Source organism: Nicotiana tabacum, chromosome 12 (genome assembly GCF_000715075.1).
Source record: "Nicotiana tabacum cultivar K326 chromosome 12, ASM71507v2, whole genome shotgun sequence".
In the NCBI taxonomy this organism is placed as follows: domain Eukaryota; kingdom Viridiplantae; phylum Streptophyta; class Magnoliopsida; order Solanales; family Solanaceae; genus Nicotiana; species Nicotiana tabacum.
Genome location: NC_134091.1, coordinates 36,002,727 through 36,024,961, shown reverse-complemented (window position 1 = coordinate 36,024,961; position 22,235 = coordinate 36,002,727). Strand labels below are relative to the sequence as shown.

Genomic DNA, 22,235 nt, shown 5'->3' with positions numbered 1-22,235 from the left:
CTTTTTACAGTACATACCTCAACTCTTCAAGGGCTTTGGTTGTTTCAAACTTCAGACTGTAGTATCAGCTCCTTTTCTATCTTAATCAATTGATTTAAGCCAAATAAAAGTAAACACAACCTTAACCTAACCCCACAAACCAAACAAGTTTAAAAGTAGTTATCCGTTATTCATGAATAAGATGCATGCACCACTTCAACAACAACAACAAAACCCCCAGTGTAATCCCACAGGTGGGATCTGAGAAGGGTAATGTGTACGCAAACATTACCCCTATCTTATGAAGGTAGAAAGGTTGCTTCCGATACACCCTCGGCTCAAGGAATGCATGCACCACTTCCTTTTTCATATTTTAGCTTACCTCATTTTTCTCCTTTTTTCCCTTTGGATAAGGACCTCTTTTTTCTCATTTTCTTGAATACTTTGGTGCAAAGAGGGAATAGTACAGATTAGTAATTCAATAGAGCAAAAACCAAAAGCAAACAAAAATCACATTATTGAGTTTGACACATTGTGTAGTTAGTGTGTCAATAACTCAAAAGTGACACAGTAAAGCAACAACCAAAAGGACTTACCTTACAATAAGACAATTTACCAACTGTCAGTTGACAACCACTTTGAATGCCTAAAATAGGAAAAGGGGGAAGGAAGGTCTACTTATTTTATGCCTTATGAAATAATTTTTATTTTATTTTAACTTATACAAATTGTAATATAACTTTCGTGTCCTAGAGTTAAAATGATACTAATAGAAGAGGTAAAAGATGGGGCGGAGGCTAATCATATGATTCATATCACATAAAAGCTTCAACACTCGGGTATAATAGGCAACGAGTATCATATAAAAAAATACCATGAAATAAACTTAGTAAAAAATAGCAAATAGGAATTTCCTCTAGTATGCGGCAAACTTCAGAACTTCCTTTAATAACAACTTATAAAGTTTAAGCATCTCAAGCTCATCATTTCTTCAGACCAACCAAACTTAATTCTTCCTCGATGGCATATTGTTTCAAGCAAGTTCTTCAAAATAGTTTTCTCGCTTCTGCACTTCTTCTCATCAGTGTCTTGCATGCAGAGTGTTTAGAGATAGAAAGCAAAACCATGTTGTGAACTTAGATCGGTTACCCGACTTTTGTTCGCAAAGGATCTAATTCAAGTCAAAATTAGCATACAAATGGAACTAGACAGCGTCTGGACTACACAAACACAGATCTGAATTCAAAAGTTCTGCCTATTAGTTAAAGCTATATACAAATTTGATACATTATTTTCCTGACAGTGAGGGAAAAAATCCTAATCTACATTACATGAAATTGAAGCAGATTGTTTCGAATGCTCGACGTTGCACAGCGCTGCCCCAATCAGATAACACCAACCACAATGACGGTGGCTAAAATAATTCTCAAAGAGCATTATGATTTTAGATATTGGCCATCAAATGAATCAGTTAGTAGAGCTTACCGGTACCACCCGGCTAGTGCTCGACTCTCCAAATGAAACAGAAGCTAAAGACTTGGAAGCCCATGCCTTGGCGTTCATAGCTCCTTCCTGCAAGTTGCTTCTTTTGCATGGCTCCTGCAGTGAATTACATAATTGTATTGCTCGATTCATATAGAGCAGAGGAAGCTCCCACAAGCTTCTTATTCTTATATGTAAATTGGACCTTTCCCAGCTGAAATGAGCAATCTTTCGTAAAGCTGGAAATAACTTATAAAGCAGTCTCATTAGCACAAATGCAGTGGCCAAGGCCAAATAAGTTTCCTGCTGAAGAAGGTTTTCAGGAGATCTGGCCCAGGAGAATGGACAGTTTTCCTGGTCACTGCCGTGCAATTTCAAATGATTCAAGGAGCATCTAGTCTTGCCAAGAGAAGTGTCATCCACTGAAGCAATCTGAAAACCTGTTTCATATTTAGAGAGAGGGCTTAAGATAAAGAAAGTAGGAATGATGGCTGCACTTAATAAGCTGCAATCCTAAAAGAATAAACGAACGGCATATTTTACACTTCTGAAGTAACATGCATTAGCTTGAAACCTACTTGCAGCTAGAAAACATATTTAATGATGTATTCGCATGTATACCAAATTAGACAGGCAACATGACTCGTCAATAATTTGAAAGTAAAGTACTAAAAGAGGGAAATGGAAGTTTTGAAAAGAAAAAGTGAGGTGTAGAAATTGCCGAAATGCTGCATTTTCAAGATGCAAAATCACCTTCTGCCCGAAAATGTAAAATCACCTTAGCAAAAGCGAAATCACCAACAATTTCGATTAATTTGTATTTAACACTCAGAACCCATCCAGCAATTTTCCTTTTTTTAGTACTTTCTTTTTTGGGGTGGGAAGAGGGGTTGTTGGATAATGTTACTAATTCTATACAGATTCCCCTTTTAGGGGCACCAAGTCCAAAACGCAATAATACAGTTTAACAAACATGCTTACCAGTAGTGCCACTGTAGAATTCAATCACTGAATCAAGGGTGCGAGAGCCATGATACCGTACGCGCATTGTTGAGTTTAAAAGGAAGAGAGTGGGAAACCCATGAACTCCATACTTTGAGAGAGTGCTGAAAAGACATTCTTAGTTGTCAGCACAATGTAGAGAAAGCACATCAATGTAAAACATTAATTTCACACTAACCTTGGCTTAACAGCTGACTCTTCAATTGCGAAATGGGGAATTGAAGGAAACAAAGAAGACAGGACAGAAAATTTTGGCCTAAAACTTCCAGAGAAAGGACACCAGGATGCATAGAAAAGCAAAGCAACATAATCATGTGTATTCCGGTGGATCATATTTAGTGCCCTCTGCAATGACAGTTCATCTCCCTTCAAAGTAAAAAAAGGAAAACGAAACATTAGAACTCCTCAAGAAAATAAATAAATAAATAAATAACATAACATAACATAACATAATAAATACATGTTGTCATCATACATCATAAGAAGATACGAAACCAGTTTAATGAAGATGGAGGAGGCAGCAATACGATACCACATCAAAAGTTTGGATTAAAACATATGACACAGGGTGAGGGTGTACCCACTGGTAATGCACATTCAACAGCCAACGTGATTCAACTCGGAGTGCTCTAACTTTTCCCACTATGTAGAATTTGATAATTGCCAGTCATCAAACATATAATGTTTTGACACAGCACTTATGTACTCTTACATCTGAAAGGCTACATATTGTAACCCTAGATTCATGGGGAGGGGCACATAGATAAAGAACTGTATTATTTGATAATTGGAAGGAGAGATCATGAGCTATGTCGCTCTTCATTCCTTCTTTTTTTCCCTTTTCTTGTTTCGCCATTTTTTATTTTTTTTTTTGATAAGTGAATACAAAGGCTCCATATTGTTTTTTTTTTTTTTTGATAAGTGAATACAAATTGTGTTTATTCCTTCTCCTTAGAGCAAGTGCATGGTGATCCAATGGTGTTTGTTCCTCCTACAATGAATGAATGAAGACCTAGGCCCCATTACATGTCATGTATCATGCACTTGCTACGGACCCTCCGGGGAAAATTAATGACCTAGACTAGCTCTTATGTATCTTTGGTTCTCATCTCTAAGAAAGCAACCATGACACATTACCATTGCAGATTCACTTGAGGAGAACCATGCATACTACTCTACGAAAATGTAAAGCATTAGAACCACATCAACCACCATTACTAGATAAAACCAACTAATAAATCAGGTGAAGGCGGAAGATATTCAACATGACTACAACAACAACAACTACGCCTCAGTCCCAAAAAAGTTGGGTCGGTGGTATGAATCCTCATTCCTTTCATCGAGTTCAACTCATTTCATTAAGCTCAACTCATATCATCATAATTACCACAATAAAATAGAAGTGCAATATATATATACAAAAAATAATACTATGATGATGATAACAGAAGTTCTCTACTAAGTCTAAAACATATTCCCAACTAGCAGGAATCAACATGACTATGCAAAATAATCTTCAAAGCGTTTTGATTTGGCTAGCCCAAGATGCCATGGGACTGAAACATATCCACAGATTCTGCAAATCTTTAGTTTCTCAAAGTGGTAGGGTCATTTCGTAAATACAGTGCATTTGTTACACATCATACGGATTTAGCTGCATAAACCACCTCAATTTGGACTAGCAACAACAATTGAAAAGCATTTGAAGCTCAGATCCACGGCCCAATGCAGTATTCACTATTTCCTGGAAATTGACAAATAAAAATAACAGAAGCTTACAAAATACGTAGCTAATTTCCAGTTTGTTACATATATGGCACGAATACTCAAATACTCCAAGCGATGAGAAATATCTAAGAGCTCAAACTCAATAGATAAAAGTATAGTATAGGCATTCTATCCTACACTTGCCTCTCCATATATTGGTGTAACTTACATGATGCTTTCACTTTAGAACCAAGGTCCAAGCCTAAAAAGTATGCAACAAAGTCAAAAGTATATCAAAATTCTTCACTAATTATCTCAAAGACAATATTCACTCTCTAAAAGCAGATAAAATCATCCAAAATCATGGAGTAAAAATTATAATCACTTCACAAAAATTTAACTCATAAAGACAAGAATCATCACCAATTCATCACTACATACCCCAAAAAAAAATTATCTTTGCACCTAGCTAACAAGGTAAAACACCCAAAAATCTAACAGATTGATACAAAAAGCTGAAAAAATTATACAATACAAGGCAAATTGTTTATATACCTGAATAACTCCAGCCATATGAGAAGATTGGATCCCATCTAATGGGCATGTCAAATCTTGATGAAACCCCATAAAGATCGAATCTTTAAGGGATTTCAACGGGCAAACTGAACGAAACGACATCGTACTAGTCTCCGGCGAGGCCAGCCCATCAAAGGCCATCATTAAAACCACAAACCCAGCTGCCCAAACACTTAAAAGACCCATTTTTTGAAGGACTAAGGGTTTGCTTTATTATTCCTTAAAATGAATTGGATCAGAATATTGTGGGCCCACCAAAAGAAAACCCTAGAGCAATAAATCGACGTTGGCGGTGGCGGTGGCGGTGCCGGTGGTTGTGGCGGTGGTGGAGGAGAGAGCCCGGCGCATGTTAGCGTTAAGGCTCACAGATATTATTTGAGAGGAGTGAGAGGAGGATAGAATTATTATTCTTTTGGTTAAACGATAAAAATAAAAAACAGTATATTTTGCTGTGTGTTGGATCAAGATCCACTATGTAATATGGACCAGTGTATAAAGTGATCGTGCGGTTTGTATATTTTTTGCTGATTTTGCTAAAGCTTTACTAGATTTTCTTTTTTGCTACCGATAATGACATGTGAGTCCTACTATTTTTTTTGACACCCTTTTAGAATTTTGGTTACCTTTAAGTTTAACCACAGTCCACAGGTGTTCTATCAAAAGTAAAATCAAATAAAACAATAATTTGGAATGTGGTGAAATAATTGAGATTCTGTTTTTCTTTTAGGAATAGACAATTTTTTGATAAACAACTTTTTACCTTCTTAGATGAGTTATGTGGCATGAATTCGAATTAATCTAATTTGTGAATTACGAAATTGAATGATTAAAAAGACAAATAAACAGAAATACAATTCATGTATATCATATGATTTTCTATTTATTTTAATAAAGTCCTAAATTTTAGGAGGATCTATAGTGTTTTTAGACTTACCCTTCAGCGTGACTCGAACCCAGGATCTAACGATTGTGGTTGGAGGTGCTTTACCAATTGAGCAAGACTCACTTGTCTAGTATCATTGGAAAACAGGTATAACTAATTCCAAAAGGGAAAAACCAACCCCTTTATGTACTCTTTAAGAATAATTATATACATGTAGATTGATTGATCAAGAAACAATATAAGAAGCAATAGTTTATATTAAGAATTTTAATCCATTTGATTATATAGAAGATTAGGTTAAATCGGTAAGGACATAAATAAATTCAAAGAAATAAATGGTAAGATTAAACTTTTGTACCGAACTGAACTTTAGCAATAATTTAAATTCTTATATTAAAACCTTAAATTAAATTTCATGTCACTGTAAAATAGTTTTATATGACAGTGTCATTAAAATTTTAATTACATCTCAAAAAAGAAGTTACAAATTCATTGATAAATAAAAATAAAATCAACGGTACGGATATGTGAGAATATAAACTAGTATTTCAATTTCCTTATTCGATAACCCTTTCAACTTAGTTTTTTTCTCACAAATAGATAGGCAAGCACATTAGATTGGTTATGAGTGATAAATCATAAACCTGTAAATACTGATCATCTTATATATAAACTTAAATGGTTAGAGATGACACGTTTACTGTATCCTTATCATTCAATACATTGTTTAGTGTTCTGCATCTATAGTGGGAAAACAAAATCTCTAAAATGCAATTCTAACTTGAGTTCTCTCTCTCTCTATATATATATATATATATATATATATATATATATATATATATATATATATATATATATATATATATATCATATCAAGTTATAGTGGGAGAAACAATAGCTTTGCGTTAAAGTAATGTCCGAAGAACGTACGAAAAAGTTTTTTCCTTTACATCAACTTAATTTACTCCAAAATCTGAAAATGTTTGAAGTGTAAATTAATTTTGCTCCAACAGTAGCCTAAAGCAAAATCGCTATCGAGTGCTACGAATTAATATAATTAAAGAATAAAAACACTATTTCTATACAACGATAATATCCTAGTGTTCGTACCAGATAGTATTCAGATCTCCTCTAAACTCTAAGAGTAAATTATGGCCAAAAGAACAGTTTTTATTTTCTTAACGTATAGCTGTACTTGGGTCCCTTCGTCAATTAATCGTATCATAGCTTTATGAGCATTAGTAGTTCTAGGTTATCTTGGTATAATCTATTCAGCAACAAAAAGAAAGAATAATATAATACAAAAGTAATAATTAAACTCTTACACCAACTATGTTCTCTGTCCCGTAAATCAAATGCAAAAAAACAAAATGCTTATTGCCACCAGCTCAATCTTGAGGTCATGCAACTTGAATCAGAATGAATAAATAATTTAAAACTCAAATTCCCAAAATAAGAAAATGATACCCAAAGGAACCACATTATTCACAGCTAATTTATTGGCCTACGACTATGATTGGTAGTTGTGATCCTTAATGAGCACAGCTAGTTTTGATATTTTTCGTGACCGAGTCAGTTTCAGTTTATACGCATCTCGATTATTCTATAGAACACATAAATACATTCGATATTATTATTTGTTGATGCTTTAGGTGCCACTAGGGATGACAGTTGCATTCCAGGTAGAGCAGATTGCCAAAATCAAAAGTGCGGCCCCAACACTATGTCAACTTGGAGGGCATTTTTAGTTTCTCTTTGCTATACAAAAACAGTTTGCAAAATATTACTTCTCCCTTTGCATATGGAATGTCAGACAAGTCCTAAAGATCAATAGCAACAGACAAGTTACTCAAGTGATCAGCTCGAGTAAAAGCCCAAAAAACTTGACACAACTAATGTTTTTTGAATTGATTGAACTAAAAACCAAACCAAAATGGAAATTAGAAACTAAGAATATCCAGGTAGAGGTAGGCACTAGGCAGTCAAGAGAACATTTTAATTTGAGAAATCAGGTAATGTTAATAGTGTAATCAAATTATCTGCTAAGCTGCTAATGCTCATTAGACTCTTTTCTACCCTACTCGTCACTTCATTACTTAAATAATTAGTTGTGTTTGGATGTTTTAAAAGTCACATCAGTAAACAAAAAGCAAAAAGAAGACAGCTACAAAATCAACATCTGCCAGAGACAGAAATATCCAAATGAAATAAAAACAGAATCATTTGAAAGAAGAATCTAAGTGAGACCACAGCAGCAGGAGGATATCAATGTCAAATTGTCACCTCTGCAAACTGATCTCAGTTGCTTCTTCATCCATCCTCCATCCCACTGCCAACCAATCTACGTTGCTTCTTCATCCTCCATCCACAACTCAAACGGAAAACAGATTCAGCAGAATGTGGTGTAAATACATGACGGCACCAATCTAATAATCCAGGAAAATCTTTTGGTCCTATTGATGGATCCTACCATATCCTGTATGACTAGAGAGGTAAATAGGCAGACATTTGGCACTGCATTGATTTAAAAAAAGGGCTAAAGAAGCTAAAGATCTCATTATCTTTCTAAAACAAAGTCAGTAGTTAGACTTATTTCAGTCAAACGAATAGGAAGGTTAGATGCTGCTTAACTAACATCAATCAAGATCCAAGTCATAGTCTAGACTTTCTTTTTTTATTTGTCAGCTTGGGATGAATAAATACCTTCCATTGACCTAATCTTCTGTCTGAAAATTACGTTGAAGGCGGATCATTGAATGGTGTCATTCTACAAAAAGCTAAACTGCCCTGAGATCCTTCCACTGCAGGTTGGACACATGGAACCAATTGAACCTGCTTCTGCTCCTAACTGGTTAGGCTCTTGATAAAACTCATTTCTGCACCAAACGCATACCAACATTACCTGATTCCTGCCAGCTAAATTTGGCATTAAATCATCTTTTCCAAGCCAAAATGACGAATTAAATCCTTGTTCTATATCCACATCGTAAGGTAAAGCTCTAGGCTCTTCTTGAAGAGAATTTAAACTCTGTGTGCTCATGAAACTATATTCTACTGGTCCAGTTCTGTCTGATCTCAACCCATCAAAGCCTGTGTTGCCATCATACTTCTCATTTTCTCCGAAGAGACTTTGAACCTGTCCAAAGTAGCATGTTGAGAAATAATGATAAGATTGTCAAATATAACCATTTTTAATTATTGTTGGCCTCCAGTATAAATCAAAGTCAGAAGCCATATAGCAAAATTTAATTGTTGATAGATCAATAAACAGCTTTGAACTAATAGATTCACAAACACAATATTCATCACTAGAAATATCTGCAAGTTTTTACGATCTCGTTCTAACGGGAAAAATGGAAATTTAATGTAAAAGTATTGGAAAAGAGAAATGCGACGACTAAGAAACTAATACACAATAGCATATTTTGCCAAGTGCATGGCAGAAATGGTATATTTCTCATGCTAAAGTAGTCCAATTATTTTAATACGTACCTTATCTGACAAAACATCATAGGTCTGGAAACAGTTCGATGACTGCACTACCGAGGTTGAATTGTCTGCTGAGTCACCTTGCATGACATTTTCTACACCCGTTCTCCAAATGCTGCCAGCCATGACATCCTCATTAGGTTTGGCACCTCCACAACCAAACCCAGTAATAATCTTCTTTCCAGAGTCACCAACTTCATCTACTTTCTGTTCATCCCACAATTGACTATGAAAAACCGTGTCGAAGTTACTTTCAAAATCTCCTGTTTTTCCCTTGAAAGCCGAATCACTTAAATCAATCCCAACTTCTCCTTGTTTATCGGACTCTAATCTTCCGAGGAGATTAGCCTGAACTCCATATGTTTCCTCCATGCCAAGTTGGAAGGTTGTACAGTTCAAATTTGCATCTAGATCCACATGAGAGTTGCCGAAAACAACATTTAGATCATGATGCCTAGAGTTTTCAAGACCATCAAATTTAGATCCATTCAAAGGGTTGTTATAGCTCCTGTTCATGGTATTTTCCTTGGTAGAAGCTTCTGGTACATTGGTTGAAGAAAACAATGTGTTTGCAGCCCTTTGCTGATCATTAACCTCAATTGTGCTTCGGTAAACTTTGGTATCATGATCTTCAGCACAAGGTGCTCTCAAATTCATGGCCGGAAAAAGTGAGCAGAATGCAAGACTTTTTTCCTTCTCTATATCACTGGTATCAGCTTTTTGCACAGCATGATTGTTACAAGGAAATCCCGTTATATTACTACTAACACCCTGCAGTTCACTAACCTTAGGCTCATCTGTAGTTGTCTTCGAATCATTAAGAAGTTGAGCTTCAACCTCACTGTTCTTGTCACATGCTGAAGAAAACAGACCGTTCTTGTCAACTTTCTGCTGTTCAGGCTCCTCTAGAAAGCAAGCTGAACCATCACTTACATCTTTTTCAGCAGTATTTACATGTTTATCTGGATGGGGAACAAATGAACAACTATCCTCCTTCATAATCAGCTTATTGTCATTTGAATCAACAAGACTGCCACACTCATCATTTTCTATATTACACATCATGCTACTAGGTTTTTGCTCACCTATGCAACCAGGAAAAACTCTTTTTACATAATCTACTGTGGATCCTTCCTCGTCACAAGATGGGGTACCTGTGCTGCTCAAACCTCTGTTTTCTTTAGATGTTTCTGCCCAAAAGGGTACACGATTCAGAACATCAATGTTTTTCCCTGAGTGATCTTCGGTGCATGGAACTTGTTTGGCATTTGTCAAACTGTTCTCATCCAGCACACTGACATTACTGCATAAAGCAGTTGTTGACTCATTATCCACAAACCTATCACTCTCTACTTTGCTCTCTTCCACCGCAGGGGAAAACTTGCCATCTTCCACACTAACACCACACGAATCAACAATGCCATTTGAACAAAGTAAACCTTCCTGTTCAGGCTCTTCTATGGTGGAACAGTCAATGACTTTGCTTGTATTCACACATGTTTGTTCATTCAATGAAATAGGGGAACAGCTCTCAGAATTCCCTTCCTGGTTATGACAACCCTTATTGGTTCCTTCAGCTACAACGTCAGCAATCAGTGAGTCACAAGGTGTTTCACAATAAATACTACCCATGTTATTACATGTAATCGCTTCAGAACTTAAACACATGTTAGTTTTATTTGGGGCAGTATTCAAAGCCTCACTCAAACCTTCTAGTTTATCGTCAATCTCCATGTGATCATCCTCCTGGATTTTACCAGGAGGTGCAAATTTCCTACCATAATCTGCACTTACATCAGCAATTTCTGACAGGTTCCTCAGTGAAACAACTGAATCAAGCATCATGGACTCCCTCAGCATGGCTCCACTAGACGCCACAGGTTCAACAAACTCTCCCGCATTGACTGAAACAGATCCATCTGCAGTCTTTACCTGGTTCTTAACATGGGCCCCAACATGACCATTGTACCGATGCCTTTCTTCAAATGTCTTATGGCAGAACTGACATTCAAACTTTCCGTCTTTAATTATTACCCCATCAGTAATGGATTGACCATTTCTAGATCTCCTTCGCCGATGAGATAACTGGTGCTGCAATAAATCATCCTTATCATTAAAGGTCACATTGCATTTGTCACAGTGCAAAAGATCTCCTACTTGGACCTCTGACAGTTCCCCAAAATTCAATAAAACTTGCAACTCCCCATGATCAACAGCAGGGGATGAGTTGTGAAAAAGAGGGCCTTCATTGTTGCTGCCATCCTGAAGGTCTGAAGTCTGAAACATATTTGATGAATCAAATCTCTGTCTAGAAGGGGGAAAAAAGGAGGAAGAGAAAAAATATAGCCAAAAAAAAGGGTTTTAAACTTACACTAACTAAAGCACATGTATTAGTGATCTCAACAGTTCCACTACTCTTAGCATATGTTGGAAGATTTTCATTTCGTTCACCATGAAGAAAGAGCAAATATGAAGAGACTTCCTTGCATGTCTCAAATTGCCGTCCACTAGGGCTGAGAAAATCAATTGAGTCTTAAGCCATCTAAATTGGACACATATAACACAGGCAGAGGAGCATACAAACATCATAGTAATAATTCAAAATCATATGGTAAACCATTAGATAAGCTCGACTTTTTTTCAAGCTACAAATTCAGCAATTGCAAACTGTGATAATAAGACCCCATTAGAGAAAATGAAGGCCAGGATGATCACGGGAAAAGAATCTTTAAGATGTTATAAGTAAATCCAGTAACATGATGCAGGTCAAGAAGATCCTGAAAGGAAGCCAATGTATGTGCATATAATACATATATATAGTACACGCACGCCCTGCACACATATTTAACGTGGTTTCAAGCTGGTCTTCTAGGGTAGTTCTTGGTTTTCAAGGAATAAAAAGAGAGAGAAAGCCATGTCATGGGAGTGACTAGATCAAGTAACTTCTAGTAGACTTTACTTACAAAGGAAACCAACATTATCTTGAAAGATGAATCTAACTTAATACAAAAAGCTGATCCTCATAGGGTTTAAATTTTTCTTAAACAAGATTCCTGTAATAATAAACTTTTCCCGGTAACCTAGATGATCCTGAATTCTAGTTGGATACCCTTATATGATCCACGCCTAAACAGCAGCATGAGATCTACCGATGTGAAATCTCAAGAGCATAGTCCCTTTACTCTCCATTCTTCTCCTTACTAAATATTTAAATTACACAAAAACGTCTAGTAGGCCAAACAAATTGTGTCACATTTTGAACATTTAAATTCTTGTTGCAAATTTCATGAGCTCAAACCTTCATAAAGAAATAAGTAAATTATTTCCTAATAAAGCCCAGAAACTTTTCCAAGTTCCAATCGGTCACACTATTCCGAAAAACCTCCAAACAACTTGAAACCCGAACCAAGAACAGTTAGGATCAATATGCGACGTCAAATACAGTTAACCTTCATGAACAGTCTATTTTTCGCTCAACAGAACATGTCTATAATCTATACTATATTAAAAGTACGAAGCCCCTTAGCGAAATATCGTCCGTCTTTCTTACCCTTTAAAATAGAGTTCACATTGGACAAAATAGTCATTTAATTGTTTGCCTAATTTTTAGGAATTTGAGATCAACTAAAATTTATTTTTGAACCCTTCCTTATTTGAAGTAAATAAAAAATCCTAAAATTTAGATTTTACCTGTTCAATTGTGGAATGAACACATATAATTGAACATTAACTAAATATATGAACTTTTACACAAGTTACCCTAATTAGATACATAAAACCAAATGAAACGATAATAATCGTTAAATGATACATAATACTTATATAATTAAATGAGGAAACATAAATAAAAATTGTAGCTAAAATATATTTAATATAGGGGTCCTAAACTAAAAGTATACTCGTGCACAAATTAAAAATAAGGAAATACCGCATATGCATAGGAAAATACTGAAAGATCATTATTTTCAGAAACTTGTACTATTTTCTTTAACTCTTTTAATAAAAACTCAAACACAATTTTCAATTTTCAATTTATGTAATTCTTTGTAAATTTTGTACTCATTAACCTAAGGTCGCGCAACACGCGTATCCTAAAGACTAGTATAACTAAATGTCCTTGCAGATATCAAAGAGAACAAACTTAACAAGGTTATTGTTGAAAAAAAGGGAAAGTCACATGCATAAGAGATACATCCAGCATCGGGGATATGGGCACTAAGAGCACTAAACATATACTCAGCCTATATTGACAAACTTGTTGTTTAAATTGAGAGCTAAGCAAAACTAAACAGAACATCGATGATACCAGTTAGACCACCAACAAAAGAGGCATGCCTTAGTAAAAAAAATAAAGTTATGTGAGCTTATTGGCAAATGATAAATTTTGGACTGTTAGAGAAAATAATTAATATTCAAGAAGTGCAGATAAATGGACAATGTTCTACCTGCTGGTTAGACAAATATTTCCTCTTATTTGCAGGGATGGAATTTACGATTTGTTTTCATTTCATATGTAGAAATTTCAGTTTTTAAATTTGTACACAAAATAGTATCATGATCCTATCTCAAAGCAAATACTCCCTTTCTTTCTATTTATATGTCTTACTTTCCCTTTAAGTCTGTTTAAAAAAGAATGCAACCTTTCTATATCAAATAAGTTTATAATTCCAACATTCTCATCTTATCCTTAATGACAATTTGTAGAAATGATGTGGCATGTGTAAGAAAACAAAATTCAAAGGGTTTTTTTGGTATGTTATATATATCTTTAATAAGATTCAGATGTTTTCTTTACATTCTTGCGCTTCGTGCCCAGTCAAACTAAAACGCATTAAATGAAATGGAGGGAGTAACTTTCGTAAAGTAGCACTAGGCACAAGTGAAGGAGTCTATACACAAACCAATGAATTCTATCATCGAGAAACATATTACCCAGATAAATATGATCAGAAACAAATGCTAGTTGTATAACTCAACCTCCCGATGAAAAGTCACTACCGGACCACTTCATTTATTTTCATATCATTTATTTTCATATCATTTATGTTAAGCTTTGATGGGAATCATCCCCCTAGAGAAATCAAGATCCAATAGCCTACCATAAATGATCAATCAATCAACTATGCCTCAATCTTAAATTAGTTAGATTCGGCTCTATGAAATCTTCTATATTCCTTCCATTTTATTCAAGTGCATTTACTCAATATTAAAAGATTATGGTTAAGGCAAATTAGGGTTCTCTAATATCCCTAACCATTATTATTTGGTCTGTGTACCGGAATTGTTAACATTCGAGATTATGCATGATTAACACAAAAGATCCTTCTTTGGCTCACTCTTTAACACCTATGTCTCTTATCCCTAGGAGGTCTTCCTCCACTAGCAGGTTTTTTCGGAAAACTCTATTTATTCTGGTGTGGATGGCAGGCAGGCATATATTTCTTGGTTTTAATAGGACTCCTTACAAGCGTTGATTCTATCTACCAAAACAATCTTGGCAAGAAAATCAACAAGGTAACAACAATAAGCAATAAGAGAAACAACATTCCAACAAAAAAACCTTATGTAGCGTCGACAATGCAACCATACACGACCTTCTTTCCTCTTAATAGAAAGCAAAAGCTTCCAACCTTTTGGCAGCACATTCCCAAACTCACCTGCATCCACAATCCTTCTCTTCTTCCTAGTACTCCCCCATTGCCCATTCAATCTCCCCAGAAACCTTAACAGCTCCTCTGAACTCCCCAATCCCTCCGTCCTCCGCCTCAGCTCTTCGCCAAATGGATCCTCCAACGTCCCCAGAACCGCCAAATCAACCGGTTCACCATCCTTATTCAACATCTCCTTATCATCCCTATCCCTATTATCATCCACATTTTGATAAACTACAATGTCCTTTATTGCCACATCAGTCCCTTTATCAACCCCACCCCCACCTCCACCCACCCCAACCTTCTCGTTCTCATTCTCATTCTTCCTAGGCCGACCCCGTTTTCTTTTCTGCCCAATTGAACCCACATTGGACGACTCGGGCACGCGCACGGTCAAGGGTAAGGGCACGGATAACGAATCCGAATAATCGACCCGAATATGTATCAAATCGGAGGGATTGGGATTCGTTTTGGTACCCGACCCGAATAGCTGTTTAAGAAGGGAAACGATTTGGGAATTCTCCGGGTCGTTGTTAAAAGATGATGGGTTGTGAAGAGAATTACGGAGGTGAGGGGTACGGCTACGGAGGGCGGAGGAGGAGGAAGAGGAGGCGGGGGCAAGGCGGAGACGGGAATAAGTTTGTTTGCGGGACCCAGCGGATTCGTTGAAAACAGAACGGTCGATTTTAGGGACAATGACGTCGTCATCACGGCGAGGGTTGAAAGCGGAAGGGGTACAGAGGGAGAGGGAGTAGAGTTCAGATTGAGAAAGGAGGCGTAGATCGACGGTGGGGATTGATTCTGCATGAAGTGGGCCGTCGGTGACGGTGACGGAGGAAGAATCGACGGTAACGGAAGCCATGAGAAAAAAAGGGGAAGAGGAGAGGAGAGGTTTTAGGAGGAGAAGAAAAAAAATTATAAGTTTGGGAGGGAAGGGGGTGTTTATGTCAAGTAAAGGAAAAAGGAGGGCTTGTTTTTACTTCTCAAAGTTCTCCTATTGGAAGAAAAAGATGTGAAGTACTCCTAAATCTTAATGCCTGTTTATTGGATTTGGTTTAAATTATTTTTCGTATTAATTGAATCCATAACTCTATATAAGTGATTATATAGCTATCTAACCTTCGGGATGTCCAGTTGGTTTGGAGGGTGGTTATCTATACGGATGACCTGGATCGATTCCTCCCTCAATGACTTATGAGTTGAGCTTGTCGCACAGGTGACCTGGGATCGATTCCCCCCTCAATGTCGTCTGGGTTGAGCCTGTTGCACAGGGTTTGCCTAGTGGTTTTCATCCTCTGTGTGGTTTGCGGGCTATTACATAGAGCGAAGTTTACCCAGTACTCACCACATAGTGCTCACCCGAAGGGCAGAGGTTGTAGCGGCTGCGAGTTTCCCCTCTTACCAAAAAAAAAAGCTATCTAAATCTATATACTTGATTAAATATCACCGAGTGTTATGATAAGTGACATTTTTTCCACAGACTCCATCTCTACGCGGAGGTGATAAGTAAAATTTTTTCCACAGACTCCATCTCTAAACGGAGGTGTTGGGTGTGAAACTTGGAAATAGGCAACTTTTTGTGAGGAAGCACGAGATGAGTTTGAATTAAAATTTTTATTGCAGCAAATTTGATTTACAATATTATACGCGGTCTAGCATCCTTACACCTTCTAATAGTCTAAGCCACACTGGACTAGGAGTGGAGTCATTCCTGTTTGAATGAAAAAGGTAGAAGTAGCTCGGCGTCGGCTCTGCTTGAAATTACTCGAAACAAATTTGAATCAGTCAAAACAATGCAATAAGAATATTTGATAAAATAAGGCATTTTTTTTTAAAGTAAAGTTTGTTATTCGCGAATCGCGATTTGAAACAAAACAAATTCTCAACACAAACAGACTTATATATTATATACTCACTAAACTGAATTACACAAAATGGAAAATATTTACGGAAAGAAGAACAACAATCAGCTGGAAAGTAAAGGGATAAATGAGGGATAACCAGAAAGGGATGAGAAGTATCAGAAGAAGAACATAGATGGGAAAATAGAGTTAACACTTGACAATTTTAGCATAAAGAATACTCTACGCCCTTTGCTATATTTATAACCGTCTTTTTCTACGCTGCCCTTTCACGAACTTAGCACATGCCTGCAATCAACCTGGGTCCCACACATAATTATTCAAATTCCCAAATATGCCCTCCACCGAGTCACTCACAGAGTTCACAACAATACCTCTCGCCTCAAAAAGAATATTGTCCTCAAGATTCGAGCATAGCAGAAGTTGTAGCAATATCTGCTTGACATTGTCAACAGAGAGCAAGCAATATAGAGCAATATCTTCGCAACTATTTTGAGGCATAATAACATAGCGATGAGAATAACCAGCTGTCATCAATAAGAGCGATAACAATCAAAGGGATCCTCAACCTTATACCTTATGCCATACCTTAGGGTAACCAAAAAAGCAATAACAACAAGCTTAAAGTACTGGCTCATTACTCCTGCATTAGTGCAACCACCACCAAACAGAAAATTGGCAACAACTCTCTCCATACATATAGGATTGTAGGCATTAGGTCACAGAACATGGATTCTGGATCATAGGGGTAAAGGTCGAAGTGTTAGGTCGCAACAACCTACCCAAACATTCCTGCATCTTGACACATTGCAAGAATAAAGCCAACACATGATGTCGACTTCCCCTCACTATAAATCCAATCACCCCATATTGTAGCTATTGGATTATAAGAAGAAAAATACTACTGTTTGTAAACGTATTTAGGTTGATAACACAGGTTATCGGGATATCATGTATACCCAGATCAAAAGGAAGATTTGCAAACTCGAGATAAACAACTAATCTTCTTCGAAAGAGGAATAACATTGCACAAAATTTATGGCGATATGGAACACCACCTAGGCAAGTCCTCTAGGTGGATTCATGTTAAGCCCAACATCCAGTAAGTCCAAGTCCTTGAATTCTGCAACTTCAGACATATACTTTCCAGCATGAACAAATTGGCTTGATCGACCAAGCATATCTACAATGATGACATATTGTGCATTGATGTGTGCAAACTTAGACTCTTCCATTAAGTTAAGAAACTGCAGTCCTTTCTCAAGTTTTAAAAATTTTGCTTGAACTTTGTTGTTCCTTCCTTTTTTATTAGTATATAAAGCCAAGACAATACTAGGTTCGTACAACTTTAGTACTGCAAAATTAGCAAAACCGACATAACAGTGAATCCGAACTAAAATCTTATAGACGAAGTCTATGCACCTGTAGCGAGTTGTGTCTTCTTCATAACAAATGAGTTCCATTAGTAGTCAATGCATCACCACAACTATATAAGCAATCTCATAGTGACACCACATCCTTCCACTTCTAAAATACCTCAACTGAGTAATCATGTATTGCGCCTCAAGGTGAGTTGGAGCACCATCAAAAGAATACATAAATGAATGTGCTATCGACTCACCCAGTAGCTTGTATGATGCACAAGAATTTTTAAAACTACAACTGCATTCAACACTCATTTCAGCTCTACCTACATGCTCCCAATCATACAGCTTTTCAAACAAACAACTCCCTTTTCGAACTTCTTCAAAAAGTGCATGGGCCTTCATGTTCTCTATAGAACCTGTTAGAGCCATGAACTCGGGACTGATTCCCGGATCCCATACACAAAGATCCGTTGTAGTTAAGGAAATGGTGACATTAAGAAAATTAGCACCAAGATCAAATGAAAACTGTCTCGGTTTATGGTGATCATTAAATTCCACATTAGATTTCTCATGCTTATCATCAGGCATCATTTCTTCTGGAAGAATTTCATTTGTTGGAATGCCATTCACATTCTCCATAAAATATTTATCAGGGCATAGTTCCATAGTAGTCTCAGGTTTCATGAAAATTTCAGCAAGATACATGTGTTCAAATGTCTTAAATTTAATTTGTCGTGTAATAGCTGATCACGCCCAACTATGACTTATAAAAAGAATTAAGCGGTCGTTGCAAATATATTCCGGTTAACAAGTCCGGAGTCGAATCCCACAGGGAATTAACCTATTAAGCACAGCTACTAGACTCACACAAATTCACGCAATCAATATTCAGAAATATTAAAATAACAAGTTGGATGTTTACTAACTAAATAACACGTAATAAAAATACAATACTTAATAACTAACTATGAACAGGTTGTAGACAAGAATTGGAATGATCTAAGGTTCTGATTTCCCTTATTGTCGGAAGCATTTCCGCTACATTTCCTATAAATTTGCCTAAGTTTTCTCTACTGATAATGAGCTCTCTGAGTGTCGTAATTCTCTCCCGAGTAACTACCACAATTTACTAGACATATTCTTTTGAATTACGCTAGCTAGCACTAAGTTACGGCTCACTCGGATAGCATCAAGGTTTCGTTATTCCTAATCCCACCTTTAAACCCTCCGTATTGATCCCTCATATACTTTAGGAGTGATGTTGTTCAACAATTACCTAAATATGTACTCTCTTCCGAGTAATATACACTAAATAGACACAGTCGATTGAGAGCTCTTCAACCTCCATGAGGCAGAACAAAGATCTCAGGCATGGTTAAGTGGAATCTGGTTTAGAAGTTTTTCCAATATGCAGAGATACAGTTCCTACTGGCCATTTGGAGAGAAATGACAGTAGATGTTTAGAAGGAAAACTGAAGTTATAGAATGTGTATGCGTAAAATGTACATGTCATTTTGGTGTAAAATGCATAATGTATATAATTCCAATGCTCTCATGGTCCACTATTTCAAGTTTTCATTCACAAACTTCAACTTTTTTTCCATGTCCAAACACTTACGGGAAACAACTTCAACTTCAAAAATTCTTTTTTCTTAAAATTTCAATCAAATGGGGTCTAACACAAGTTTATTTATAAAATAATATTTACTTGTACATAAAATTTACTCTTTTCTGGATGTCAGATGCATGTCATTTTTTTGAGATCTAAAGGGAGTACTGGAGATGAAAAGAGCTAAAGATATGAATGAAACAATCACACGAAATTTCTTCTGTTTCTTATGCAACTCTGGCCTCTGACCAGACAGATCTAAAATTTTAAAGTCAAAAGATGCACAGTAACATTACATTCGCTACTCATTGTAGTACATTAATGACGTGAGTGTTGGATCCAATATGATTTGGGACTACGTTTCACAAGCTAGTAGATTGATTTGGCAGGTCAATGGAATTGAAAAAACTAATAGTACTCCTTATTTCAGGATTGACAAAGCTGAGAATCAGCAAAATGTCATGATCTGTCTTCACTCATTTTAAGTTCATTACTCACACACATGAGTGTAACATAAAATGTATTCGCTAAAATATGGACCAAGTAGAGAAACACACTTATGTACATGTTTGCATATTCCCCTTTTTCCAAATAAAAAGAAAACTTGACTTCCTAGACATATTTACAGAAGTATAAAATAAAGGTAGTTATCATCTATGATAGAATAAAATGAAGAGAAAGAATTGAGACATGCAGAAGAGTGAATTAAAAGGCAATTCAGAAGCCCACTGTCGGGCACCCAACCCAAATGGATAGATACCTACCTTCGCAAAGACCAAAAATACTATATTTCTATCTTCTTCCGAATTAAGTTATGATCATCTACAAGCTAAAGTTTACATAATTCAAGTGATGTTGCTGTTTTCCACAACAAGGATGGTTCTTTTGTCGGAGACCACCCTTTCCACCGCTCTATTAGTTGATTGCTCGTTCTTGCTTCTGGCTTTAGTCCTACCATTTCTTTCAACAGTTCGTTGCAATATCCGGACTGGTATCCCACCCAAGTCGAAGTTTTCCTTCAAAGATCTAGTTAGGAACCTCATATCTGTCTTTGAGAGCTGGGTTTTTCCGCCCATAAATGCAATAAAAGTTGGTGGTCTAGCTTTCACCTGAGTGAAATACGGCAAATCTATATTAACGTAACAGGAAAATTATCCTCCAATAAGTTCCATCAAAACCCTAGATTAGGAGTTTAGCTACTCATACTCATAGTAATAACATCCCAAGTATTTTTCATAAATAAATTACAAAATAAAGATGAAGGAATGTAGAAATTGATGATTCTATCTCCTAACTGGTGTTCCACGAGTTATTCTTGCCTCTGGTCGCAAGAACTACTTCAAAAGTGGTGTTTTATGTCTATTTGTATGTGTAGGAAAAGACTTAAACGACATAGGTCAAGTCCTAGTCAAACCAGGAGACGAAATAAGCCTTCAAAATCTAGAGTAAGCGCGCCTCAGACCATGCCTCCCGAGGCTCCACGCGACATGAACCTCGCCTAACATTGTGCGGTGCCAGCTCCCACGCGAGCTCGAGCTCGCCTCACCCTTCGTGACGCATGCTCCTATGCGAGCTCAGAGGCTTGCGTCGCCAGCTTCCACGCGAGATCAAAGGGTCGCCTCGCGAGCTTCTTCATCTTTTCACCGCTTAATGCATTCTTTCTTCTTTCCACAGTTTTCGAGCACACTTTATTCTTTAAATATTCTTTTTGCTATAATTTCATCTCCAATTAACATACACATAAAATAGACTCCATTACACGCAAATAAAGTATAGTTTAACATTAAAGCACATAAAATGCAAAGTATTTAATGTACTAAAATATGAAATTATAGCCACACATCAATACCCCCCACTTAAACATTGCTCGTCCTCGAGCAATCAAACTACACTTATAGACACGACCTTTTTAAGCAATTCCCTTAACTCATCACACTATGAATCTTTCAAATAGACTAAGCACAAAGGTGTAACATCCTCACCTCAGGATTTGACTCATAAATACCATGTCTTATTCACAATTCACTTACGTACTCTAACATGGAGGTCAATGACATTACCTTTCCTTTATGAATCACGTGCCCTCACCCAACAAATAGCTTAGTTCCACACACAATGAATTTTAAGAACGTAGGAACTCAAGATAGGAAAAATTCACTCGCTCTCAGAAATAACATTCATATGCCACAAATGATGCACCATAGGCTTGCTCGCAGTGTAATACTCTACTAATCGATCTCATTCAGTCTAGGATCAAATAGGACTTTAATTGGTTGTAATGTAGGCTGCGGGTCGGGTAGGATACATTTGGATATGAGTGACTATACCTCTCTTAAGCACTTTAATACATATACTCTAATACTACAGCCTATACTTATGTCAAACCAAAATTACACCTTCACATCCAAGTATAATACCCCATACTTCTTTAAGCACAAGTACATCACTAGCCACCACCATCAAGAATTATTTTTTATACAATACAACTATATATATATATTATTTTTTTATTGATAATTTTTTTTTCAAACGGTGCACCTTTATCCTTATTTCATTTGTTCCACTCAAAAGTCAAACCACCACCCCACACTTTAACTTTTACATAATTCATCACAATTCAAGTGCTCA

General features: G+C 36.5%; 2 protein-coding genes across 4 annotated transcripts; both read right to left on the bottom strand.

Moving 5' to 3' along the window:
* Positions 1 to 1,109: 1,109 nt before the first annotated feature.
* LOC107784348 (5'-adenylylsulfate reductase-like 4) lies at positions 1,110 to 5,244 on the bottom strand. The gene is made up of 4 exons (XM_016605476.2): positions 4,726 to 5,244; positions 2,642 to 2,829; positions 2,443 to 2,567; positions 1,110 to 1,901 (listed from the first exon to the last, which is right to left on the bottom strand). The coding sequence occupies exons 1-4, from the start codon at positions 4,930 to 4,932 to the stop codon at positions 1,447 to 1,449; spliced, it is 975 nt and encodes a 324-aa protein (XP_016460962.1). The 5' UTR covers positions 4,933 to 5,244; the 3' UTR covers positions 1,110 to 1,446.
* A 2,361-nt stretch (positions 5,245 to 7,605) lies between these two features.
* Positions 7,606 to 15,742, bottom strand: LOC107784349 (uncharacterized). 3 transcript variants are annotated; one of them, XR_001647665.2, is made up of 5 exons: positions 14,679 to 15,742; positions 11,490 to 11,631; positions 9,122 to 11,395; positions 8,333 to 8,765; positions 7,606 to 8,143 (listed from the first exon to the last, which is right to left on the bottom strand). XR_001647665.2 is itself a non-coding variant. In XM_016605477.2 (4 exons), exons 1-4 carry the CDS (start codon positions 15,629 to 15,631, stop codon positions 8,397 to 8,399), a joined length of 3,738 nt encoding a protein of 1,245 aa, XP_016460963.1. In that variant the 5' UTR covers positions 15,632 to 15,742; the 3' UTR covers positions 7,606 to 8,396. The 3 variants fall into 3 exon arrangements, 1 of the variants encoding a protein (XP_016460963.1); XR_001647664.2 differs by having other exon boundaries at positions 7,606 to 8,105; XM_016605477.2 differs by having other exon boundaries at positions 7,606 to 8,765.
* Positions 15,743 to 22,235: the final 6,493 nt, after the last annotated feature.